The sequence below is a fragment of the Scleropages formosus genome, chromosome 17, assembly GCF_900964775.1.
Source record: "Scleropages formosus chromosome 17, fSclFor1.1, whole genome shotgun sequence".
Taxonomy (NCBI): domain Eukaryota; kingdom Metazoa; phylum Chordata; class Actinopteri; order Osteoglossiformes; family Osteoglossidae; genus Scleropages; species Scleropages formosus.
In genome coordinates, this window is record NC_041822.1 from 23,719,246 (window position 1) to 23,746,326 (window position 27,081).

General features: G+C 46.3%; 2 protein-coding genes across 3 annotated transcripts; one reads left to right on the forward strand and one right to left on the reverse strand.

The window, feature by feature from the left end:
* Positions 1-531: 531 nt before the first annotated feature.
* rad9b (RAD9 checkpoint clamp component B) lies at positions 532-16,900 on the forward strand. 2 transcript variants are annotated; one of them, XM_018731687.2, is made up of 12 exons: positions 574-814; positions 1,368-1,438; positions 2,918-3,055; positions 3,455-3,569; positions 4,280-4,379; positions 4,781-4,887; positions 5,024-5,130; positions 6,600-6,664; positions 7,838-7,945; positions 10,089-10,323; positions 11,564-11,716; positions 14,096-14,112. In XM_018731687.2, exons 1-11 carry the CDS (start codon positions 781-783, stop codon positions 11,699-11,701), a joined length of 1,218 nt encoding a protein of 405 aa, XP_018587203.2. In that variant the 5' UTR covers positions 574-780; the 3' UTR covers positions 11,702-11,716; positions 14,096-14,112. The 2 variants fall into 2 exon arrangements, with proteins under 2 accessions (XP_018587204.2, XP_018587203.2); XM_018731688.2 differs by lacking the exons at positions 11,564-11,716; positions 14,096-14,112 and adding an exon at positions 16,815-16,900 and having other exon boundaries at positions 532-656.
* On the reverse strand, positions 12,602-25,786 carry pptc7a (protein phosphatase targeting COQ7 a). The gene is made up of 6 exons (XM_018731689.2): positions 25,030-25,786; positions 19,032-19,211; positions 16,909-17,107; positions 14,767-14,890; positions 14,551-14,680; positions 12,602-14,311 (listed from the first exon to the last, which is right to left on the reverse strand). Exons 1-6 carry the CDS (start codon positions 25,229-25,231, stop codon positions 14,253-14,255), a joined length of 894 nt encoding a protein of 297 aa, XP_018587205.1. The 5' UTR covers positions 25,232-25,786; the 3' UTR covers positions 12,602-14,252.
* Positions 25,787-27,081: the final 1,295 nt, after the last annotated feature.

Consider the following 27,081-nt stretch of genomic DNA (forward strand, 5'->3'; position numbering starts at 1 on the left):
TTACTAGCTATTATTATTGTTAATTACAATTACTAGTTAGCAGAACCTGTGCTTGTTAGTTACTATTCTAATTACCAGATACCATGCGCCAGTGACCAATTACTAGTTACTATACTTGTCAATTAAAATTTCCAAGTACCAGCTACTACGATTGATAATAACCATTCCCAGTGACTGAAATTAATTAGTTACTCTCCTTGTTAACTACACTTACTAATTACCACGATAGTTAATGACCAGTTAATGTGCTTGTCAATTACAAATACCAAGTACCAGCTACAATTGATAATAACCATTCCCAGTGACTGAAATTAATTACAGTTACTCTGCTTGTTAACTACAATTACCAATCACTGTGATAATTAATGACCAGTTATTGCGCTTGTTAACTACAATTACCAATTACCAATTACCATAGTGAATTATCAGTTACCAGTTTATACTTGATGACTGAACTTTGTCCCCCGAAACTCGGGATGCAACCTCTGTAGTCACGTCACTTTTTTTTTTTTTTTTTTTGACACAGCGGCTATATGTAGGCTATAATAGTATCATCATGTTATTTACCACGTTTCCTCTCTTCGTGGACTTTTTGGCGCTCAGGTGTTACTCTTGTTGTGAAGAGAGGTGCCTGAAGAAGCAGAGCCGCAGGAGCGGTATTTTAATTTAACAGTTCCGTCCAATTGAACAACATAGTAAAACTACCCACTAGAAAAGTTTAATTTTTCGTTGTTGGCTTTTCGATAAAGGAAGGAAAGTGTGTGACCCTTTATCGTTGTGATGAAGTGTATCTTCGAAGGCGCGCGTGTGAAAGGTGCGTCAGCGTAGCGTAGCTTAGCTTAGCTTAGCTTAGCTTAGCTTGGCGAGACCAAACGTTCACAAACTTCACCTTGTACTCGATATATGAAATGATTTTGCATAAATAAGTCACATGAAGTAGAAGCAACCAGGTAACGAAGAGGATAGGGACTTCTTTGGAGAAAAAGATTTATGAACCGCTAGCTAACCATAGGACCCGCTAAATAGCTAGCTGTAGCTTAGCAAACAAGTCAAGTAGCTAAATGATTTTACACTGCCTTCACACTCCAGTAGTACGATTATTATTTGTATTATTAATATCTTTCCCAGCTGCCACTTATCCGTAGTGTTTAACCCAGTAACACCAATGTTTATAATAGGATACAGTATAATATTATATAATATTATGCGTGCCTGTGGCAAATGAATTTCTGATTTTGTACAGAAATTCATGCATTCTTTTGCCACAGACGTAACGCATCTTGTTGATGCGGAAAACATATTTTATGGTTGTAGTAATTCCTTATTTTTGGAATGTAACACGATTTTGGTGTCATTGTGATTGTCAGTGTTTGGGAGGGCTGTCCACGCACTGTCCCGCATCAGCGATGAGTTCTGGCTGGACCCGCTGAGCAAAGGGGTCAGTTCACCTCTCAGGCCTGTTCGTTTTTCATATTAAAAATAGTATTAGTAAATAAATCCATACATACTTTAGGGAAGTTTTCCTAAACATACACACTTTGTTTTATCTGTGGAATTTTTTAAGCGTTAGTTCTTTCTAGAATGTTCTGGTGCCTTCTAGAATCTTCCATATATACGTAAGTTATGTATTATATTAGCTGAATTATCCAAAGTGACTTACAATGTTAAGCTACTTATTTGCCAGTTTCATACAGCAGAGTTCCCCCCCCTTCCCACTGTATCGATTCAGTGTAAGTACCTTGTGCAGGGATGCTGCGGTTGTAGGTGGGATTCGAACCTGGATCCCTTTAAGTGCAGGATGGCAGTTCTAACCACTGTGCCTCCTTCCACTAATATAGATATTGTAAACTTGATAACTGGGAGCGGGGGTAGCGGTAATGAGGTCACCGTACCGGACTGTAGTGGTGAAGGGGGGAGCTGAGCCACAAGGCGAAGCTCTCCGTTTACTGGTCTATTTACGTCCCTGCCCTCACCTATGGTTATGAACTTTGGGTAATGACCAAAAGAATAAGATCGTGGATACAAGTGGCTGAAATGAGTTTCCTCTGCAGGGTGTTGGGACTTGCTCTCCGTGACAGGATGAGTAGAGCTGCTACTCCTTCACATTGAGAGGAGCCGGTTGCGGTGGTTTGGGCGTCTGATAAGGATGCCCCCTGGGCGCCTCCCTTTGGAGGTATACCGGGCACGGCCAACTGGGACGAGGCCCCGAGGTCGGCCCAGGACCCGCTGGAGGGATTATATCTCGCATTTGGGCTGGGAAAGGCTGAGCTGGAGGAAGTTGCGGGGGACAGGGGAGGCTGGGCCTCCCTGCTCTCCCTACTGCCACTGCAACCCTACTAGGAGAAGCGGGGTGGAAAATGGATGGATGGAGTTTGATAACACAGCAAAAATTTTTCAAAGTTCTTAGTTATGTCGGTTTTTGCATTGATTATGATTAGCTGAAGTTTGATGATTACAAAAATACCACTATTTCTTGTAGGATGTCAGTTTTAGTTTGGTACTTCACAGCCATTGTAAGATTCTAGAAGGCACTAGAACATTCTAGAAAGCATCAGATCCTAAAAGGTACTGGAATATTTGGTGCTTGGAATCCAGTGCCAGAATTTGCTAATTTCAACAATTACTACAAATTGACATGTTTGACATCCTAATGCCAAAAGTATGATTAAGGAAATTGAATGGAAAATCAAAAAAAAATCAACATAATAAAATTATGTAGACATAATTTCTATGATAGAACACACTGTGCTGAGTGTCATGCCCACCCTGTCCTGCCCGATCATACACTGCCGTCTTGCCCTGTCCTACCATACTTTGTCCTGTCTTGCCCAGTCTAACTCTGGGTACCCTATCCATCCTACCCTGTCCTACTCTGTCCTGCACTGTCTGTCCTACCTGACCTTTCCTCTGCGTGCAGCTGGCGCTGAGGTCTGTGAACTCTTCCCATTCTGCCTACGCCTGCTTCCTCTTCCCACCGCTCTTCTTCCAGTCATACCACCCAATCTCAGGGTTGTCCCAGGATGCCACCGACGGGAAGTGCAAACTGGCCGTTAAGGTGGGACCCGTGATCCTCTGTGCGCAGTACGGAAGCCATGTCCAACTCCCATTGTGTAACTTTTCTGACCTTGCTGGATGGGCTGCAGATTTCACGTTTACTGTTTTGTTTACCCAGCCAACACCCTCAACTGGAGTGACGCAATTTGGGTGTGTGTGTGTGTGTGTGTAATTCATTCCTTCCATCAACAAAAACCAGATGAACTCTGTAACGTCCATATTAAACACAGAGTACAAATTTTTATGATTCTGAGAATTTACTATGTTGCTTTTGGTGTTCTATGAGGGAAATGTATGGTTTGGGAGGGAAACAATTCTCTGGTGATGGTGCCGTTTACCTGGAACACTTATATCGTCCGTGCAGTTCATGAAATGAAAGTAATATTTTTCTTTGTTTTAGTCTTTGCTGCCCCTCTTTCGCTGTGTACCCACTGCTGATCGCAGCGAGGAAATGTGTCAAATATCTACCAGCCCCCAAGATAACAGAGTGGTTTTCAAGCTTGCCTGCAAGCATGGTGGGTGGTCACAAAAATACACAACTCTTTAGGTGTTAAATTATTAAATGTGCGTAAATGTTGGACTCTGCGACATACAAATGAAAACAAATATTGCGCAGCTATTCTCCAGAATTTTATCAGGTATTTTATATTTTAGTTGACAAAATATGAAATGTGTAAGTATAATGTCTTGACTCTTACCTGCTGTCTGTAGTTTTAGTGTAATATTATTTAAGGTTGGATGCAATAATTTTAAATATTACTTCTACAAACAGGTTCTCCAAAGGCTTTTCCGTTTAGTTGGCTTGCAGCTGTAAACCAGTTAGGTTCGCATTTTAAGATCAGCATTTTAATAATTACAGCAACAAAAGAATAAAACGCAACAGAAAGAAACCAGTAGATAAATGAGGTAGACAGGAGACTGACAAAAGGAGCATGCACAAGTTATGCGAAAACAATTTTCAGTGTGTGGTTCTTGAGCTTGTTATATGAATTACTCAACCATTTTACTGTGCTATTTCATTGCATATGAATGTAGTCAATTCAGTTTGAACTTTCTTTTTTCGGAAGTGTGTTGTAGCCATATGGCACATTACAGGCACTAGAGAGCAGTGTGTTCTCAGTCACAATCACTGAGTTATTCACCAGCGTAACTGACGTCATAACTCCTGTCATGTTACACATCGCGTTACAGTTGTGACAACTTGGTCCTATGTCATGTGCCCCAGGTATCATTAAAACTTACAAGCTGGCTTTTCGGGAGTGTGAAGTCCTCCAGGCTGTGTTTCCTGCTCACCAATGTCCCAACGTCCTGAAAGCTCAGGCCAGGTTAAAAACACACCCCACTCATGTCCTTGTGGATGAGAATGAGATGGACACTGTGGTTTTAACGTTCATAAGACCCAAGCACTATAAAAGTGTACTCCTACTTTCTTTTTTTCTGTGGTGTATTGCTGTATTCATCAGAGCATCCAGAAATTAAAGTACACTTTTTTTCTAATGAAATGACAGGGCTTTTGCTTCCATAACACACGGGTGTCTTTATTGGCAGTGAACTGATGGGGTGTTTTTAATTTGTCATTCGAGGTCATAACCTCTTATTCTGCACTGTCAGTGTGTTACATGTACCTAAGTGATGAATCTCCTTATCCTGAGTGACTGTGATGACAGAGTTGTTGGAAAAAAAGGTGTAATAACACCCTTGATTTGCTTCTTCTTGCTGTTTCCAGTCTCCTAGGCGACATGGTGATGCACTTCCCAGTGTCTCAAGAGGAAGTCACTCTCTCTGTGTCTCCCAAAAGGGTCATGTTAAGGAACTACTGTGAAGACAAAATGGGTTTGGTTTGATTGATCATTCTTTCTTTCAGCTGACTTGTTTTTTGGGGTAAAATGAAAAAGCAGACATCTCCAGCATATTAGGTTTTCCTCTGATGGATCCATGTTGACACACACGATGCACTGTTTGAAAGCAGATCAGATGAAGGCCATGAGCACAGAGCTGTCTCTGCAGCCGGAGGAATTTGACTGCTTCCAGGTCGCCGTCTCCTCAGACATAACTTTCTGCCTGAAGGAGCTGAGGGTGAGGATGAATTTTTAGTCACATGAAACAGAGAAAGCTGCAGAGTAATTCCTGTTTTATGACCAGTGTTCTGTATGGACTGGAACATGATGTCTTATCATCTGAACCCTTATCGGAGTTGGGGATTTCTCAGACACCACACCTGGGGAAATCGCAGTGTGAGCTCTTCCTTGAGCCACCAAACTGTCCACTGGAGCGTTACAGTACACAGTGTGGTGACAGGGGGATTATTCTTGCTTAGTAAGGTTACTTTACCATAATCCCATGCTCTACAGACAGGGATTTTTCTTTGAGGGTTCAATTTTTTGCTGTTATTGTTATAAGTTTACACATTGCTGTAACACCAGGTATTTCGCAGATACCGCAGCAACTTGCTGTCTCTCATACAAAGGTAGGATAAGTGCTGTCTGGTCACATTGGGCTCACAGCAATCACTCACATGGTGTTCGCAGCAAGGGGGCTTTGCACTTGTTTTTGAACTGTGCAAGGAAGCCCACAGGAACACGGTACAGCACGCAAACTCCATATGCTGGATTCAAACCCCACAGCCCAGGAATTAGGAGGAACCAGAACTACCTGCTGTGCCACCATTCACCTATGTATTATGTGCTGTGCTGCTCTTGATTTGTATTACAGCTGTATGTGCAATGAATTTTCCACATACATATGACGAAATGATTATATTTATTTAACCATAGAATTACCTTTGGAGTGCGTTTTTACATACAGTGTCACCTGAACATATGGTAACATTTAGATGGCAGTGGGCAATGTAATGGTAAACATGGGTTTGAATCCCACCTCTCACCGTAGTACCCTTCATCCGATAGACATGTAGGCATTTTTGGAAGGGATCTACCTCACATCTGGGTTGTGAACACATCACTTACAGTACTTCATCCTAGCTGATGCAGGGCGCACGCTCCTGTCCGTGTAGATGGCTTAGTATGGCCAGGTCCGGCCCGGATAATCATAGGCAGGAGGATCTTACGTTACATAACTGGCATGTGTCCCGACCGCATCGAGCCACAGTGCTTTCTCACACACCAGGACTCTGGAACGTGGTGTACCCACAGCACACTGGAGACCTTTGCCTTGTGATTTACTGACCTTCTGGAAATATAGGCTATGAAATCCAGCACAGATGGGTTTCCTTCTTCCTTGTCTCATTATCATTATTATTTAGGAGAGCTGTGCCTGTGTGGATGCACACAGGAAAAAGTAGCTGAATACAATATACAATTTTATACGATATTCCTGCTGACAGTTTTACTGTATTTCGTTTAAGTGCTTCCCTCAAGGGCACAACAACAGGGTACTTGGACCATGGATCTTCTGGTCACATGACCTGGTCTTGAATCACTACACTTGCTGGTAATTGGCAGGAGAGGGTTTTTTTTAAAGGCTTTTGATGCCATCTCATGCTGTCGTTTACCGTAGTACCAAGTGCAGTTCTTGTTTCCATCCAGGGCGTGCTGTCCTTCGCAGAATCCCACGGGCTACCTGTGTCCATGCACTTTGGGTGTCCTGGGAAGTAAGTGCATTCGGCGACGCTGATTTGGCGTTCTGTGGTCCCCCTGAACATCTTGTCCTGTTTTACTGAGGAATCTGGCAAGATGTTGTGTCGACACGTTCAACATATTGTTGCGTTTAGCGTCTCCGTGCCACTGAGCGCACGTAGTGAACTGCTTAACATAAGGGTTTCATTTATAACAAGGCCATTTGTGAGAAGTGAAATTATTTGTGTGAATTATCTCATATGTAATATCTTGTGTACTGGATATTTCAGTAAAAACAGCTTCTACAGGGATATCTGGGGACTCTTAAATGGTTGATGTAGTCAAAAATGCCTAATCGTCCATGGATTACCTGTAACTGCTTGCCCAGTGAAGACTCACAGTCAGTTACACACTCATTCACTCAGTGTGGGTAGGAACCCTCAAGAACGTGGGGAGAACATGCATACACCCCTCAGTGTTCTTTGTTAAATATGTGGGAAGGGGTGTCAACCATGTGAAATTCTTTGTGTTTGCAAATGTATTGCGCAATAAAACTGAACTCTACTCTGACATGCCAACCCCTTACAGACTGAGGCAAATTTGAACCCAGGTCTGAACTCAGGAACTATGAGGCACCAGTACTACCCTCTGCCACCCCCTTAAAAATCAAGTGGAACTTAGTGATTTTTTTAAAAGATTAGTTTAGTTTAAATTACTCACGCTTCATTTATGACACACAGGGCTGTTTGAAAGTATGTGAAGCTCTTGTGTCCTTTAATTTTACCACAGATAATGAGAATTGTGTTTCTCATGTGACATAATAGGTGTGTAAGGACCAATTGCATATTTAGCTTTAGAGGAAATGCTGTGTGTAGTAGATGAACGCAAGTAGAGCAGGTGTAAAAATAAGTGAAGCAAGTGAAGCCCAAGTAGCATTGGTTAAATCAAGTAGGTGTGTAAATCAAAACCATTTATTCATTTATTTTAATATTTTATACAAGAATTATGACCAACCCTATAGGGTTCGCATACTTTCCAACAACACTGTATATTGTGACCTCAAAATTGATTTATGTGCAGTGAGATTTGAAAAGTAATGTGGGTGTGGACTGGAAGGGTGAAGAACTGGTGGCGATTACTTGAAGCTCTACTTAGAGATGTTTTGTCTCAGGAGGCTGGTGTTTCACTCTGCTGACTCTCGCCCCCAGACCGGTGTGCTTCAGCGTGGAGGACGTGTCCTTGGAGGTCACCGTTGTGCTCTCCACCTTGACGGACCCCTCGCAGACCACTGAGCCTGAGGTTCCCCCTGCCCCCAGGTGATTGTGATGAGAGCCCCATACTTCCCCTCCGCTCTGGTGTCGAACCCTCGACTCTCTGACTCTCAGCCCGTCACTTTGTTTTTCAGCTCTGTGAGGTTAAACCACTTGGGGATATTTTGGCTAAATCAGCTCATTTTTAGTTTATGGGAACACTAGTGCAAAGTCTTGTGTGACGGCTCGGTGCTCCAGTGCTCACAGGCTGCAGGGTTCGCTCATTTTAATCTAATTACCAAAAAAAATGTACAAGACCATGTTCAGCTGTTTGTTCCATGTTAGTGGGCAGTTTTCTTTTGTCAAACTCATTGGACTAAATTTTGTGAGGCAGGGTCAGAAGGGTGCTCTGAAACTCTATATATGTGTGTGTGTGTGTGTGTGTGTGTGTGTGTGTGTGTGTGTGTGAGAGAGAGAGTGAGAGAGCCAGGCCAACGACCCTCAGTAACCTTCCCAGTGGGACTGTGATACCACCGCCGCACACTTGCCTCCCTGCTTTCCCTTCTCCTTCGACACCAGGGAATCGGAAACTCACTGGCCAGAAAATGGATTGTGCTTTCATTTCTTGTCCCTCTTAGCAGGTGGCATAGTGGTTTGAGCTTTTGTTATGAAATTGAAGGTTCTTGGTTCAGATCCCACCTCCTGCTGTAGTGGCCTTCATCAAGGTACTTATCCTGAACTGAACTGATACAGTAAAAATTACACAGCTGTATGAATGGGTAAATCACATAGTATGCAAACCTAACATTGAAATTTTTTTTTTAAATTTCACTACCAAAACAAATAACAATTAATAACAAACAACATTCTAAACAAACATCCATAGAACTGACATTTTTTCCTTTTTTATAGCCATATTCCAGACAAATTATACAGTTAAAATAACTATGTCTTGCTTTCTTGTTCTTTACATGTTGTAAAGTTTTCACACAAAGTTCCAATTAAATTTTCAGTAGGGTAGTATTAGGGTTAACATTGGGGCATTTTTGTTTGTGGATATGATTTTTCCAAAGATTAGACACAGATCTATAAAAACACATATTTTGATTGTCTCTGCCCTTAAAAACAGAAAAAAAAAGTCTTTATTTGTGAAATGCACTTTTACTTTCAGGTTTGTAGGTAGTGAACTTTCCATGTCACACCAGAACATTTTACTGTAAATACAAAGAACAAATGTGTCCTGCTTTCTCACGCAATCCTGACATTCAGAACAATGAATAAATACTAAGCAATCGTCATAAAGAAGGAGATGCCAGTCAGAGACACTGTCTGTGTTTGTCCAGCCTGGGGTCCACACTGTCCACCTGTACTGACCGCAGCTCTCTGCCTCTCTGTCCGTGGCCCCTTTACTGTGCAGCTGGGGATTGGCTCTGGGTGTGGGGAAAGCAGCTAGAATCTGGGGTCGGGAGGAAAGGGGCAGGAAGGGGATTGTTATTGGGGTGGGATTAATTCACAGTGAGAGACACGTGTGGGCGGCTCGACAGGGGAGGTCTTTCAGCCTGCGACTCTGGAGCTGAGCCAGCGTTAGCCGAGTCCTTGTATGCCCCCCACACACAGCGCCCCCCTAGGGGCAGATCACAGGGTAGGGATGTTTTTTTTTTTTTTTTTTTTTTCCCCCCCTCCCTTCCCCCTCCTCTTCCCGTTGCTGTTCAGGCCTCACTCTCACACATGCGAGCGCACGTGCTGCAGCGCTCTTGCACATGGCTCTGGTGCGCGCGCACACACCCTGTAGGCAGACATTAGTCAGACACGTGCAGTGCAGCAGTAGCTCTCTTCTCTGCAGAAATAGGTCTTTGCAATGAAGCACCATCTTACATTATTGCTGTTATTTATTCATTTATCTGGCGCTTCTCTTCAAAGTCATTTACGTTACATCTGTACACTAAGCTACTTGCACTGATTTTCCCATTTTTACAGCTGGGTACTTTTTACTGTATCAATTCAGGGTAAGTACCTGGATCAAGGGTATTGCAACGGAAGTGGGGATTCAAACCCAGGATGTTCTGATTTGGAGGTGATGGTTCTAACTACTACACCACGTGGAAATCAGACATGCCTGAGTTTACATTTACATTTTTTTATTTAGCAGAGAATTTTCTCTAAAGTGACTTCCAATGAACTCTGCATCTTCTTTCTTTGTTTACTGAAGCTGCGATGTCTCCATGACCCTCCACCATGGTTCTGCGGTGGAGAACCTCACCGAACACGTCACACATGCACTGCTAAATGGGGAGCAGGTCCCCTCCAGCCAGGGCAGCTCCATCTTCAGCGGACTAGACTACCTGGGCCGAGTGGCATCCCTGCGTGTCGCTTCCATCGACCCTGGGGACAGCAACGCGGAGGGATGCTGGACCTTGGACCCCGGCTCACAAACCACCCCCAAGGTGAGTCGGGACAGAGGCGCCCCTCATGGGTTCTGTCGCTTGTTCCGCTTACAAGAGCGAAGTCCCAGCGGACACGCTTGTCTTCAGGAGCACGTGTGTATGAGAGCGTGATCGACTCTTCTGCTGGGGGCCACATGCATTTGTTTTTCTCTTATCTCACGGAGAACAGGCCATGAATGTAATTAGAGTCCCGGCTGTGGCGTCTCTGATCAGCTTTGACACAGAGAAAGTGACCTGATTTGCTGCGCTCCACCTCTCAGTGTATTCCCAGCCATTTTAAAGCAGTGTCTCTTGTCGAAGACAAATGGATTAATAGGAAAGCCAAGCAGTCGACGCTTTAAGAAGAGTGTAATTTGAGCACTGTGACAGTTATGTATGGAATAAGAGTAAAAGCAGTACCATGACTCCTACAGCACGTCCCACTGCACCGTGATGCAGAAGCGCCCAACTGGGCAGTGAATTGTTTAGCTGAATGGAAGGACGAGCGTTTTGAGATGCAAGCGTGTGTTGTAACCCAGAGTGGCACTGTTGAAAATGTGACTGTTTTGTTGTAGGGTTGAGTTTTGCACAGGATGTGTAGAACATTTGGACAGAAAGCCAGCAGGTGGTTTAATGGTTACAGCTGTTGCTTTGTCTTTGAAGGGCCTGGGTTCAAAACTGCTCTTGTAGTACAGCTGATGTAGGCACTTGGCCTGAACTGACCGTAAAATTCACCCCTTTGCTTCATAACTGAGTAAATTGTTCTTAGTAGCTTAGCGTGCAAATCTAACACGAGTGGCTTTGGGGAAAAGTGTGAGATGAATAACTTTCATACCTCCTTCACTATTTCCTAGCTGCACATTTGAGACTTGCTAGACAGGTTTGGCCCATAGGCTCCTCTGCCCCCCTCCTAGGGCTGCATGTCTGTTGTTTACGGCACTGAGATGCAGGAAATGCATCTTTTCCTTCTGCTGTCAACCCAAAGGCTGCGCTGAATGCTAAGGGTGTCAACCACACAACCCTCGTTCTCATGCTTGTTTAGCAAGATGCCTTTGACGCTATGCTTTTTCAAGTTGTCCCATCTTGGGGTACTACATAATTTCATAAGACAGAAGGGCAGCCACATCAATACCCCCACTTCCTTCCTCAAACAGACTTGTGTTTTTGCTTTTCTGGGGCAAGTGAGTGTGGGTTCCCCAGGTAGTACCTCGACCTGTGTTGGTCTCTGTGTGTCAGTCTCATTTAGTCTGTGCTGCCGCAGGTCTGCTCTGTACTCTTCGGTTCCGTGTCAGGCCAGCAGGTTGGTGGACGCACCCCTCCTCACGCCAGCCTGGTATGTGCCAGCGACACGGATGAGGACACAGAGGAGGAACGGGCTCTGCCTATACCCAGACACTGATCCCTCATGGTCCAGGTACAAGTTTCATTTGGAAGAAGTATGACACATGACAATGGTATCGAGTGATGAGGATCACGTGGGCTGCCAGGACACACATTCCGTGTTCTCAGGTGATCTGTTGACGCACTTAAAATCTGTTTGATCAAATGAGTTCTTTCGGCTTTAACAGTTCACATTGTCCGAATTCATTACTAGAGGTTTGCGTTAAGTTTGTCATTGTCAGTAATTTTAAGATTTAAATATTTTTTCAAAAGCTTTTGATTAATAGAAATTAAATACTGTGTTCAAACTAAAATCTAGTCACTTTGTTCAAGATTGTAAGGTGGGGAGTCCTGACTCCGGCAGGTTCACGATTGTTGTAGAATATGATTCATGAGCACTTTGTTGGCAAAACACAGCCAAAGCACTTGTTCTTGAGAACATTGTGAATGGAAGAATAGAAACATGCAGTTCCAGAATTTAGTATAAATACTATAATCTTTATTTAAATATTTTACATCTTTTGAAAACATATTTACAGAATTCTCTCCCTGCTTCGCTGTACTATACAGACAAATATATGCAGCTCCCACTCACAAAACACTGCCTTGTAAACCAAGGGTTGCCATGCCTTGCCCTCACTGGACTGAAGGAACCCCTTGCTCCAGGTAGGAGCGCTGTGTGATGCTTGAGTACCCAGTCAAGGCTGAGCTCACTATGCACCTGCGCAATGTGTGGTTAAGGCCAGTATGGTACCTTATCAAGCTCGCAGACTGCTGCTATCCCCTCCACTGCTCCCTGCGGTATGACTGCCCAAATGGTTAAGCAACTTGAGGCTAAGAGGGAGGCTGGTTCTGAGCCTCCCTGGGGGGTAATATCCTGGCCCTCTTGGCCTATGGCTTTCTTTACCTACTTGGTTTCTTTACAGACACCCAGAGTGGCTTCTTCCAGCTCTTGAGCAGGACAGTGGTATGTTGTAATGTTACTTATCCTCCATTTCATTCAGAGTGCCAGAAATGTCCACTGGGACTCAGGAGTTCCACTGTCATAAACCAAAGTAGGTTCCATTTTTATATTACAGTATTGCTGTATAATTAAAGGGAGGAAGCATTTAGAGTGGGTTAACCAGCATGGTACCTGCTAGAACTGATTTGTTTTGTACTATGGTTCACCAAGAGCTGGTGGCATGAGAGTGGGAGTGTTTATAGTTCAGGTGCTGCCCTAAGAGGGACTAAAACTTCTGGATTGTCTGTGGCTCCAGGCTTACGGTGTGCAGACAGGGCAGCTGCAGTGATAAGAGGAAAGATGATTTGGCCGTGTCGCACGTGGTGCTGGTTTAGCAGACGTGAGCCAAAGTGCTTGGGTCGAAATCGATTTACCGCTAAATTAGTCCCAATTTTTCCCTGTGGTTTGGAAAAACTAATCAAGAGTACATGAAAGATGGTCAAAAAATACATTGAAGGTGCACATTACACAAACTACATTTCTACAGTAAACAAAAATAGACACTCTTTTTTACTTAAAGAACCTGACTGCAAACAGGCCTATTTACTGTAAATGGCTTTTTCAGAGAAGTGACATCAGTGCACCAGCTGTTGAGGCCACGCTACTTTAACTGCACCAATCTCATGTTCAGCACCCCTCCACATCCCTCCCCCCATCCCAAGGTGCCAGTGATCATTAGAAATACATCTAAATTGTCACTATGAGAGTCACAGATAATACCATCACTCCTACACCTTGGAAATACCCTGGGAAATTTAAAAATGTGGTCAGCGAAACCTGTAGCCATGCATGTCTATTGTTCGTAATCTTTTCCTGCAGTGCTGCAGGATTCTGGGATGTCAGTCTTGTGCTTTGAGTGTTGTGGCCTGGTGCATGATGACTGAGTCGATGCCTGTTTTCCCAAAAACCACCAAATCAGCCTTGCAAAGCAAACTATATACAAACCATCTTGTTACCATGGAAACAAGAAACACAAACCCCCTCCCTCTGTTCACCACACACTCAAGGTGGGTGGGGATCTTTTCTATACAACGGGGCAGCTCCAAGCTCAGAAAGTAGAGCTGAAGTATTAGAAGCACCCTTGCCTCGTCGTTAGTTTTCCTAATTTAATTACTATGTTCGTGACCTTGTTGCGACTCCCTCTTAATGCCACTTTCCCAGCCAGCGAGTCCAATTATCGTAATTGGACTAATACCCTCCCCAACCCCACAGCCCACCCCAGCACAAGTGACATGGAGACCTGGCAATCACACCATACCTACATTCTACCACAGAGGTTAAACTGTGAGGCAGTCAGATCGATAGCCTGTACCATCTCTGGCCACAGTGGCTCAACCTGCACAAGAGTCCTTATTTTGACCTTAGCTGACTTCTTTCTCTCTCTCTCTATAAAACACACTGGTGCTGCAGCTGTCTGTAGCCAAACTACACCACGTGGGGCCAATGCTCAGCAGGACTGCAGGAGTCCCAGCTTCTGGGAGGACGGCGGATGTTTAGCTGTGGAAAAGTCCCCAATTGTGCCTGTAAGAAGTCAAGCACAAGTCACAGGAGGAGGAAGGTCGTCAAACTAGTCTGTGTATTCAGCCACAATGGATAGCAGGACTGTGATGTCATCCGGCTTTCCCCCTGTGGGAACAAAATGGGGAAGGGTGAGGATTAAGACCTGGTTGGCTGAATGGCACAGGACATGCTCATGTCATGGTGCAACACTTTAGTTCTGGATGATGGAAGGACACTGGATCAAATTGGAGGAATGGCAGATGTACTTTGTTTCCACACATTCTACTTGAGGTCTTGACAAGCTCTGCATGCCAATTACAAGTGCATGGGATTTATAGAATGTGAAGACAGGTAGCGTTGCTCACCTCGTACATTCAGTCCGTTGTCACAGGCAAACTGTGCGAAAGGCGACATGTAGTTGGGATCATAGGCCAGTTCGTGGGCCTGCTCCGCTATGCTCCGAGCGATCTGTTGCACGCTTTCGTAATTGCTGTTCTGAAGACACAAGGACAGGAGAAGGGTGGAGGGTGAGATGAATGCTAAGAGGAGGAGGATATGTCTGAAGCAGCAAGCAAACTCACCTTGAGCTTCTGAAGCTCCTGCAAAATCATGTGATCGGGCATGTTGTCAAAGAGGCCATCCGTGGCAGTCAGGATAATGTCCCCTAGTTGGACGTCAAACGAGGAGCTGTCTGCTGCTTCGGGACTGTGAAGTAGAGGGTGAGCAATGTTCAGTGTGGTAAAGAATGGCGGAGCAGTGAAGTCTTGCAGTTTCAAAGGGGATTGAGAACAGGGAAGTTTTTTTGAAGCAGAATCCAAATATTTGGAAACTTTCATCCATCTTAAGTGTTTTGTTCAATGCAGGGTCTCAGTGGTCCAGAGCCTACCCCAGAAACATAGGGCGTGAGGAAGAGTACACCCTGAACAGGGTACCAGTCCATCGCATGCATTCATTCACACACTATAGGCAATTTAGAGTGATCGGTTCATCTGAAATGTCTCTTTAGACTATGAGAGGAAACCAGAACACTTGGAGGAAACTCACACAAACATGGCAAACTGACAAACCATATACTTGACGGATTCAAACCCACAACCCAGGCACAGGTGGTTTTATACCCCAGCTCTAGTTGCCGCCGTAGGGTTCTTTCAGCAAAAAAGAAATTTGACAACTTGCATTCTAAACGTCATTAATTTGGAAGCCACCACCAAGGAACTCTTTCAACAGACTGCAGCCAGGCAACCCTTCCCGACTTCCAAGGACACATGAGCAAAGATGTTCTCAAGGCAGCAGACGGCCTGATCCCCCTGGACACAACGCTTCCTGCAGCTCACGCTTATACACCCCCACTTCCTTCCTGTAGTCCAGCGTAACAGGTTGTGTCCGCATTAACGCTCCTCCACTAACCTCCTGCCGGGTGCCAACCCCACCCCCCAAGCGGATATAAAACCCAACCAAGTTTAATCTCTAAGAGGCTCAGTTCTACTGTTTGCCCTCACAATGTGGCGCTACACATCCTGGTGTCCAGAAATGTGTTATTCATGGTAACCCATTCACTAGACCCGCAGTACAGCGAGCTTATAAATAAACAAGGTAAAGCAGGAATGTGAGCCTTTGAGCACTCAGAGGGTAGATGATATGTGGTGCTCTATACACCGAAATTCCAGTCCCAGCATCAGGCTTCAGTGCCCCCATGACCTCAGGTTCTGTAAAAGGAGACCATAACAGCTTCCAGATTTACCATTTACTGTCAGTTTATGCAGCTGGACAGTAAATGGTGCACATTAGGTGAACACTGGACTTTACTGACAATGTAAAATAGAAAACTGGTTGGGTGTAAAGTTGTCACCTCTGTTTGAAAGGCTTTGTTCCCCCCCATCACCATCACACTTCAGTGCTCAGACTCCGGGTCACACCGGGCTGACTCAGCAGCCTCCGGGTGTCTCGGGGACACTCGGCACCCATGCAAACGATCTGTCCAACTTAGTGCTGCACTGAAGGCGGGGTTAAATCGCTCTGATCCACTCCGGAATCCAACTCAAAGTTCCAGGAATTAGAAATAGTCTTTGAAAATCAACCCCAGAAAGCCCTTGGCACAGTTCTGCTACTGTAAGGTCAGGTATCGAGACAACAAAGGGAATTTAAAACATTTCAAAATATAACTAGTGGTGATCTATGATAAGAGTCCACAAGTGCAGTCTGGTTTTCTTGTAAAGGAGATTCCATGAAGTTCTGAGGGCTACAAGCTCATAATCCCACCAGTTTTCAGCCTTGGCCCCACTGCAGTAGAGCCAACTCCTGTGTCCCTTGGTACTGCTGAATCTTTCCCAGTATTCAACAAGGGTCTCAGATCCATCTCTTTTAGACCCATTTCTCTCCCGATCTCCTGACAGCTCTATAAACAAGTCCAACACCGTCTGCTACGATTATCTAGGTATTTGTTATTCTGTAGGATCTACTGGAGGGATGTGAACCAGCAACATGATGGTATCAGACACACAAGTTGTGTTTTGATAATCACTTGTTTAAAGCTTTGTTGCTCATTCGTTCAACCATAGCTACATCTACATTTTTTTCATTACTCGTCTGACCACGTGTGATTAAAAACCAGCAACCTTTTTGTTCCCAGGTTAAGTTCCTTGCAGAAGACTCAGTTCAGCCTTTGTGAATCTGTCTGGAAGGAGACTGAAGGCATCTCGTATTGCTGCACTTCCCTCACTCACCTGTCACTGAGAACGGCACCCTCGGCTCCAGGAGGTGCGATGGATAGCTGGAAGGGCGTGTTGAAATAGTGCTGCTGCTCATCAGAACGGTGCACCACTTCGCCGCCACGCACCACCAGAAAGCCCGAATCGCCCAGGTTGGCCGTGTGCAGTCGGTGCTGCTGTCGGTCGAGGACCACGATGCAGGCCGTGCTGCTGCCTGGAGAGTGAGACGGTGGTGGGGTTCACGTCAACCACACGGGGAAAAGCGGGACGTTGGAGGTAACACCACTGATTTCTTCAGAAAGCCTCTCACAAGCTCCTTGTGTTGTGCACTTCTTGTTTTTAAACACCCGGACTAAACAGGAATATGTACTTAAACACTGTGGACTTTCAAAGGTCGTCGACGCAGGGACTGTGGGGCGGTACGCCTTTGTACACCACCCCTGGATTAACAGCCCTCTAAGTGTAAACTCTACTCAAAACAAAAAAGGAAAGTGAGCTTAAGCCTGGAATGCTCTTTTTACTTTCAAAAGGGATTTTTGCATTGACTCACAGCACTGGCATCAACCCAACACCATATTTATACAGAGTGGAATCACTTCAGAGAAGGCGAGCAGTGCGTCTTGGGCACGAGAAGAGTCCATAAACAAACGCACGCAAGCTGAATGGTCTCAGCAGCCAGAGTTAAAAGTAAACATGGTTAACTTGATGACCCTCGCACCATATTCATGGGGTCTTTGGCCCGACAGGAGCGGCAAATGGAGCTGGAACAAGTGGGGAAGGGGTGGAGGCCTCCTGACTGCCAGCGGTATGGGAAAATGATCTTGCAATGTTACTTTTACATTTATCTAACACTTTTTTCACCTGCAATGTGAGGCTTGCACACTAAGGTACTTACAATGATTTACTCATGTACAGTATGCAGCTCTAACCACTACTGTACCTGTGGTGTGTCTTTGTGAGCCAGCAGAATTCTTTTTTTTAAATAGAAGAGAGTCACACTAAATATTAAACTCAAATCTTTCACATACCCAACCAGGTCACCGTACTTCGACTAGACTGCTCATCAATCTGCCAGATCAGTGCCTATAGCTTTTCCTGCTTAAAAATCCACTGCAATCAGAAGACCTGACAAAACTCCAAAGTTCACACAATGAGAAATGAAAGGTTGTGAGGTAAGATGTTTGAGGATGAAGACCCCCCTGCCCCCATCTGAAAGCCTGGTCTGTGTTAGATATCGATGCGGAAGGATAGGCTTTCCTACACAAAGACTCTGAATATGGGCCTGTTTCCCCCCACCAACCCTGCTGCCGGTGACTCATCTGCAGCAAAACATGTGGTCAGCGGAGGGGAAATCAGGCACAGTGAGTCATTTGACATTTTTTGAGAAAATTCAATTACTGGGCTCTGTGTGATTTGCTTTGAAACCTGAAAAGGCTCTTAAAACGCTCTTTATGTGATCTGCCTCTCCATAGTGAATTATCAGCCACTTTTTTTTGGGGGGGGGGGGGGGGGGGGGGGGTAACGCTGCATAACTGTCTCCCTGTGTGGACGCGAGGCTGGAAACAACGCACAGCAGCTAGGACTGGCCCACATTTCCACTCGCTGCTCCGCTCTTGGTGAACCTATGAAAGGAAGCAGGAGGCCCCTGCTGTGGAACCCGGCGCATGACTCAGGGCGCACCAGACATGCTTGGGATGAGGGTCCGCAGCCCTGATTGAACCAGATGTCCATCCACCCTCCCCCTCCAAACAAACCATCAGAAATAAGAGAAATGCTTATTTAGGAATTCCACCCTTTTATAGGGATTTTGGAGCAAATACATTTGGCACAGATAGTTTTAGGCGATGCTGGCGAATTGTGCTCAGCTCAGACCATTGACTGGATCCAAGCTAAATGACTAAGGGTGAGTGTGCTCTGGGGGGTACGCTGTTTCATCGACACTGATCCAAGTGAGGGGGGGGGGGGGGGGGGAAGCTGCTCCAGGAGCACGACTGGAATCTCCCACTTGAGCAGGGCTTTGCATCAGTTCACAAGCACTGAGGAACACTGAGGACAGATGACTGTAGAGCCCACCTGTAAAAAGTGAGTGAAGCTCCACACCACAGGAGGTAAATATGGCACCGCTGTGCTGCACTCACCGAGAAGGGGCACCTTGTTCTGCAGCAGTTCGTAGTAGCTGGTGGTGAGGATCCCCACGGGGTTGCTGGGCACAAAGCGGCCTTCCTTCACCAGCCGCTCGCACGTCCTCATCAGGGTTCCTGAGAACTGGGAGGGGTCCACCCCATAGTCCCGCCAGCCACCCACGCCGTCCGCCACCCCTGAGAGAAATAAACACCAACGTGGGTTGATCATTGTGAGAGTTTAAGTGGACTGATGCTGTGCCCGGGGGGCAAATTAAACAAGGGAGCAAAAATTAGTTAATTCTGCTCAGGCACCAGCTGGTCATCGAAGCTCCTTTGGATTTTGTTTGAAGTCCAAAACAATGAGCTGCAATGATCCTGGATTGTTTTGGAGGGGTTATAAGAGGTCTTACACTCATTCCTTTGCCTGTATGGGTCAGGAGGAGGAATGTGACCCTTTGCATTCGAGCCGGAACATGACTGGGTACTGCTGGGTCCAGGTATGAATGTTCACTTGCTTAAGGGACGACTCCAGCCACCGAGTCCACCACTCAGGTTCTTTTATGAACCAAATTCCAAGATTTTAATTAAAGAAAAAAGAATTGTCAGAATGCTATTGCAGCATACAATGCACCCTACCCTTATCTACAGCTAAACACTTCCTTTTTACCCCACTGCAGAATGTCTTGCTCATCAGCTAATTCCATCCTGAAAGCAGAGGCAGGCCTTCCTCTGAATGTAAAAAAAGAAAAAAAAAAAAAACTGTTTGCCCATCTCTGTAACACCTGTGTTTCTAGGTAATAATTCCACTGAAACACACACAGAGCACCTGAGTTGATATTCAGAAGACTGTAATTCAGGACCATTTACTGGAGAAATGACAACACATACAGTGTGAAACCCAAAGAGCGCTGCCTGTCCCACGCACCCAAACAGGAAACTAGAGCCCTCAGAGAGGCACGGGGCAAGAAACCAAACCCAGTTAAGAGCGTCATGACGTCTGGTAGAGCGAAACATCACCGCTGTACTGGAGTTTCACTTACGTTGATGTTGCAGAAGCACGGCTGGCGCAGTAAATTAAGCCAGTAAAAATAAACCAAACCCTGTTAAAACCTTTTCTCACAGATGGCAGGGTGTACACAGGATGTGTGTTGGGCTTAGGTGTGGGTGGGACCGGGGAAAAACTCAGGGGTCCACCAGTGATATGCAAAAGAGTGATCCTTTATCAGAGCAGCAGTGAAAGATCTAGAGAAGTTCTTCAAAAATGTCCCAGTATGTCCACAAGAAAGGAGATAACTGTTCAGTCTTTGACATTTTCAATGATGCCCTTTGGATGCAAAAGCTGGACAGTGAAAGGAAAAAACACATTCCTTTGAGCTGTGATGCTGGAGGAGACTCTTCAGGACATCATAGATTGGACACACCATGAGAAAACTGGCTTCTCTCAAAAGGTGTTGATGCTTGAAACAGCTGTAGGAAAAAACGAGAGGACGAGCGGGAACCAGATGAATGGACTCATAGTGCCATTGGACACAAATGGAGGACAAGTTTCTGGTGGAAGTCTACACATGTGGTCCACAAGAGTTGATGCTGACTAGACAGCCCTTCACCACCAGCAGTGAGCAACAGCTGTGGTCTCAACCTCAAGGGCCAAGGGAACACTTAACAACAGGCGAACGCTACAGGAACAGGAAGAATGGTCTCAATCGCTCATCCGATGCCTCATTTCTTCTCAAACAGGAGCGGAGCGTAAGAAGACAAAGAACTCCTTTGGACACAATACAGGCTACACCATGGTTCAAGTCCCAAGATTCCACCTGCAGTCAAGTCAAGGCAACTGGCTTCACCCTTTGAACAGGGAGACAGGCCTTTTTAAACATTAACGCACCATCTGATTCATCTCTTGCCCTGCAAATAAACGCAAACAAAAGAAGTCCCGTCATTTCAAGGAACACTGTTCTCTCATTGTTCCCTCCGCCGAAGAAAAAAAAAAAAAAACATCGCCCTCTGTGGAGCTTTGTTCATGCCGACGAGCATTTCCTCGCGAGCGTCAGGAGGGGCAGGGCGGCACAAGGCAGCCCATACTATGTCTGACGCCCGCGGTCTGGATAGGATCCGGAGCGGCAAGCCCCGGACAATGCCCCGCATGTTCTTCGACGACCCCACCAACATCTAGCATTGCTTGTCAAGAAGACCTGGTCCTCAAGAGGGTAGGAAGGGGACCTGCACTGGGGGGGGTGCTTGACTCATCGGGGAATGCTTTTCCAGCTGTTCTGAACTCAGCCGCACTCCCCGGTGGTGCGTTTACCATTGAGACGGACATGCTGCTAAGGGTCACGTGTACTCGGGACATCTGAACCGATGATGCGTCCAAAAAAACCCCTGTGGCATAAACAGTCCTCTGAGTTATAAACAATATAAAAGCGCCGAGAAGACGGCAGCACCGTGAAGGACCACAGCGGCCTGGGCACATGAGCCAGTCAGATGGGGGGGAGGAGGGAAAAAATTCCACTCCCTCCCCTTTTCTGAGAACAGCCCAGCCGTGCACTGCGATCGTCAGAAGGACCATACAAGGCGACCGTTGAGCCAAGCGTGCTCCTCGCTGGCGGCTCACTCCCACAGTAACCACATCATCCACGCGCCACCCGGGGGAGTGCAACGCTGAGAAAGTGGAGCTCGAGCCGAAAGCCTTGCTCATTCCGTCCTCGCTCTTCCCAGCTCACATACCAAGCTTATCATGTCCCGTTTGGGAGTTTGCCCACGTGGAACTCGCAGCTGTTGGATCTGCCACCAGTCCCCAGACCTTGGACTAGGAAACATGCAAACAAAAAACAAAATCTATCGAATTAAGCCATGTGCTACAATTTACATCCATCCCTTACCAATAACTGCTAGGGCAGGTCAAAGCCACGGTGATCCAGAGTCTATCCTGGCAGCACAGGGGAGGGTAAACTCTGGATGGGACTCGAGTGCAATGCAGGGCAATTGTACACACACAGTCACAGTCAGTTTATTTTAAAATGATCACAGCACACGGAATGAACCATGCTTTTTAAAGAAGCAAACTAAAAACAAAGCGAGCTCCTCCTGTCGTCGTCATTCAGCCAATCACAATACCGGCGTTTATTTCTCTTCTGACACCTGTCTTTGCTATACGATTCAGCAAGGGCATCCAGTTATAGAATCTCTGTTCCGAAACAACCGCAGCTCCCTGCTGGTAAAACTGAAGGATACAATTAGTAGTCTCTGATGCATGCTACCACTGGCGTGTACGGAAAACACCCCAGTTGCATAAACATGTACCACACTTCTGTGGAGGGGAAAAAAAAAAAACAGGACGAGCCAATACCTCCGTGGGTTTTGCGCAAGCCGCACAGGTAGATTAGTTGTCCTGTGCGTTTCGACGCATCTTGCGTAACCTGGACGGAAATAAAGTTGGACGAGACGCATTAGCCGCGATGTGGGCCGCAGTCTCGTCACCGAAAGCCGTTTAACTGGACTCTGCACCGTTCTGTCATGTGTCCTACCAGACACAGGTCAGTGCTGCGCTCAACCAATGTCACTTCAGCCTGGAGAATAACCGACATGTTTATCAAATCTCCGACGACAGACCCGGGACCAAAGGGGTGGAACCGAAGAGCCGAGTCCTCTGGCTCAGTTAAAGGTCCCCTAGTCGGGCGTATCCGTGTCCCTTGTACATGTGAGCATCTCCACAGATACTCCTCAGGTCTGTGTTTAGGGATGACAATATGCAAATCTATTCTCTATTATTTTATGTGCTGCTCATAAAATTCAACCAAAGCACCGCAGCCACACAGATTCCAGAAATGTGTCACAAAACAACTAAGTGTCCTGCTGAGTAAAGAGCCAGGAGATCGTGAGGTTTTTAAAGTGGTGCAATGTTCAAATCCCAGGATGGGAGCTGCTGTTGTACCCTTGATCAAAGTAATTTACATGAGTTGCACTAGTATGCAGCTGTGAATGGGGGGGGGGGGATGGGAAAAAGGGAAAGTGCGAGATGTGACGGAGCTGATCACTATCCGCACCCGTCACATTTAAACTGATAAATCCGTACAGAAGCGGTTTTTAATGAAGATTAAAATGGAAAGTATCATTTTTACTCAATGCACATTATCAATTTAGGAATAAAAGCATTTATACCAGTATGAGTATTTCCAGTTAAAAACTCAAAATAAGCTGCATATGTGAATTTACACAAACTATTACGCTACGTAAAAGACCACGACATACAAGGTACGCAAAGTGTTTATAAAGTAGTAAAAATGTCTTTCATTGCATAATTGATATGCAAATATAGGCGCAAATCATTGAGTAATGATTTGTAAATAACGGTATATAGTGGTATGCGTGCAGTACTGTACAATCATTCAATTAGATTTGCAGACAGCAATGCATCTACATGTAAAATAAGTTATAATGAGGTGAATGCTGAGATACCCCCCCCATCAAATTCATACCTGCCAAAAATGCATTGACAAAATTTCACGGATTTCAGATCTGCCAGAAACATTCAAATTCCAACTACATCACATCCCAAACTTGGGACCCCCCCGAACGCATTTGGTCAAACCCCACTGCCGGGTCTCAGGTGTGTGTTTCTGCAGCACTTCGCAACTCTGAGGGAATCCAGGTGCAACTGTGCCAGAAACAGCTGTGGACCTTGGCCCACTCTCACACACCACTTAAAATTAAGTGTATTACCAAGTTAAAAAAAATATTTATACTTAGCATTCCCTTCTAGGTCGCCGCTAAGAAATTACAGCGCTGACCAACCACCTATAATTCAGTGATTTTGTCAGTGACCAATGTAACAGTTACCATGTTTTGAAGCTTAGGGGAAGGGAGGACAGCTCACAGGGACCTCCTGCGGTTTCCTTGGTCAGGAGAGGGTAAAAAAGTGGTTCACAGCTGCCTTCTTCTGCCGGTCTCTGGCGCCGGAGGAAACCCACGGGGAGAACACGCACACTCCGTACAAATGGAGTCGAGTTCAAACCCAGCTCCAAACCCACAGCCCGGCAGATGCGGAGCACCAGCGTTATCCGCTGCACCACCTTGCCGCTATTCCAAGCTTTACCGAACCGTATTTTTCCACCGTGGCTTTGGCTGAGGGTTCAGATAAACTTGGAACAGGTGTCAGGCCGAACGGGAAAACGATCGAAATCGAAGAACGGCGTTCGGAGCCGCCCCCCACCTTCGGCAGCAGCTGCAAAAATTAGCGGAGGCGGCGTCTTGTTTTTCAAGGCAGTAATCTTTGAGGGAATGCGGCGTCCCGTCGGGGGTTCCGATGACTCACGCGCGCCTCCTTAGCACGGCAACACACACATCCGTACAACACTTTTTTTGCACTCGCTATATTTGTTTGGCTTATCCTATTGATCCATGTTTGCTTCGTGATAATACAATAACCCAAACAAGTATAGTGAATTTATGGGGAAGTGCAAGCATTGGCCACAAACACAGCATCTTTTCCCGTGTGTGCGTGAGGTCGTGGTCCTGCCATGGCTGCCCAGCGATGTGGGAGGAACCACCGCTGTTCTGGCACCTCACCATGCCATGGCATAATAACGCAGAACGCATTTACCCTGGAAGGAAGGTACATGCTGTGTGTGGATGACTATTTCTGTCGGCACGCCGTGCTTTTACAACCATTTACTATCTTTCAGCGTCACTCCTGCATTCATTGTCAGCGTCTGCAAACACCTGGAGCAGGTTACATGGGCGGAGTTTAGGGGAAAGTGGGCGGGGTTTACCAAAAAGGAGGAGGAGTTCGGGAAAAGGAGGTAAGCGTCGAGTTTGGGGGGTTAAAGGTCACCGGCGTGTGCTGAGCGTGGTTGCTAAAATCATTTTATTTAAAGCGAATTTTGGCGCGGGGCTAATGAGTGATGACGTCACCCGCAGGGTCGCGACTCCTGCTCGTCTGACTCGAGAAAGGAGCGATACTGCGACACACACAGCACCTGCTCCACACACACACGCGCACTCAGCGGTCACTCACCCAGCACGTCGGCCGCCCGGTGGCGCGCCACGAAGCACGCGTCGTCCCCGTAGCACATGCCTTTCTTGAGGATGCCCTTCCGAAAGTCCTTCCCGAAGCCGCAGCTGGCCGTCACCAGGCTATAGTCGCGGCTGTCGGTCTGGGAGAGTCCGCCCAGCACAGCTCTGGCCACCAGGCGGCCGTAGGAGAGCACGGAGAACATGCTGCGCCCGCAGCGCGGCGGCCGGGGCACAGACTGAGACTGAGAAACCCGGCGGCCGGCCGGCGGCGGCGGCGGCGTCCCGCCCGCGACGACGTCGGAGTGCCTCCTGCTCCCTCAGCCGGACACCATCCGACTGCTTCCCCCCGCCGGAAAGAAGAAGAAGAGGGGAAAAAAAAAAAAAAAAAAAGAGAGTCCCGTCGTCGGCACGTCTCTCTGAAAAGCCCCCGGATGGCGCCGTTCGACCGGCTCGCTGCGCCTCCTACGTCTTGGCTGCTTTAACAGGAGCGGCTCCTGCGACGCGCCCGCATCCCACAGCCATGTTCTGCCGCCTGCGCGCGAGACAGTGCGTGGACGCGGGACGCATGGAAGACGCGCTGTTCACGTGACCCCGGTGCTCGTGACGTCACGAGCCGTTACGAAACCGAGGTCTTTCCTTAAAGGGCCACGTCTCGTTTTTAAGGCGCAGCGTCAGGTCAGGCCTCAATAATAAAACCGTTGAACCCGCAGCACCTCGCTTCGGCGCGCGGTGTGAGGCCCGGAACCAGAAAACTATTTCACATATACTGAATGTACATCAGCAGATAAATAATGTTTAATTTTTATTAACCAGCTGCCTGCTGCTGGTGTAAATTCACCAGTATGTACAGTAGTTTACGTTTAAGGTCGCAGGTTCGAATCCCACCTCCGGCTAGAACAACTGAGCAAAGTACTTGCCATAAATTGCTCCAGTAAAATTACCTAGCTGTATCAATGGGTAAACAACTAAGTAGTTTAACGCTGTTAGTCTCTGGAGAAATGTATCAGATGAATGTAAATATTTGCATTTGTAGCTGAAAACGATGGGTCTTGGCTTTGGGAACCACGGGGCAGTTTAGTTTGTTTAGAAGTGGAAGTTTTCCATTTTTTTCTCTAATATCTGTCCTGGATGTACAACTATAAAGATGTAATATCTTTATTGCACTGTTTTTTGTTTTGTTTTAAACTGAATTATAAATATGTTCCTGCTCTAGAAGCATGAAGCACACGAAGGATATGGTTCCGAAATAAATATGACTTGTCCTGTCTTTAAAGCAAAAGGATCAGGTGTTAACCACGCTGGATGGTCCTGTCACCTGGTACTGATCCAGGGGCCGCACTTGAATTAAATATGAATTTCTGATGTTCACTGCGCCCCCTGTGGCCAGCTTGCGCTATTACAACTATCCAGTTCCACTTCGAGCCACAGGGTGGCGCTGTAGTGGAGGTCCTGCACTGCGATGAAGTTCCCGCATCCTGGAGGCTTCCTGCCTGCTTCCCTGCTTCAGAGGCTCCCAGGAGTCACGCTCCTGTTCCATCAGTGTGACCCACTGCTGGAAATGGAAAAGTAAAAGTAGGGTACGCGGTAACAGGACCTGTGGCTCAGGCTGAACTCTGCAGCAATAATCCAACCAAGCAGTGAATTCTTTCAGTTTGAGTACTGGGTTCTTACGCAGCAGCGTATGAAATCTCATTTTGCATATTTATGGATCATTACTGAATTTTAGATAAAAAAAACTCAGTGTAGGTAAATTATTAGGTTAAGCTGGTACAGGCTGTACCGTCGTGAAGGGAGCCGGGTAAAGAGTCAGCAGCGGTGTAAACGGGGAGGAACCGAGCTGCAGCCTGAGGCAGGGAGGCTTTAGCAGAAAATAATGTCAAACCCGTGACACCACAGACCAGCCGACCTGGTAGAGCTGTGCTTTCTCCACAATAGGGTACATTGTGCAAAAAGTACTGGGATGGTTGGGAATGATGGCATCAGTATTACCAGACTGATTTAACGTGGTACTTTTTACCTCCCTGTGTGAATTTCTAACTGTGTGCAAAGACTT

Excerpts from the sequence above, each read along its gene's own strand:
- pptc7a (XM_018731689.2), bottom strand. The coding sequence starts at position 25,231 with ATGTTCTCCGTGCTCTCCTACGGCCGCCTGGTGGCCAGAGCTGTGCTG. Across the intron at positions 17,108-19,031 it reads GAACAAGGTGCCCCTTCTCG|GCAGCAGCACGGCCTGCATC; the intron begins GTGAGTGCAGCA and ends CTCACTCTCCAG. Across the intron at positions 14,891-16,908 it reads GGTGCCGTTCTCAGTGACAG|TCCCGAAGCAGCAGACAGCT; the intron begins GTGAGTGAGGGA and ends TCTACTTCACAG.
- rad9b (XM_018731687.2), top strand. The coding sequence starts at position 781 with ATGAAGTGTATCTTCGAAGGCGCGCGTGTGAAAG. Across the intron at positions 1,439-2,917 it reads TGGACCCGCTGAGCAAAGGG|CTGGCGCTGAGGTCTGTGAA; the intron begins GTCAGTTCACCT and ends CTCTGCGTGCAG. Across the intron at positions 5,131-6,599 it reads TCTGCCTGAAGGAGCTGAGG|GGCGTGCTGTCCTTCGCAGA; the intron begins GTGAGGATGAAT and ends GTTTCCATCCAG.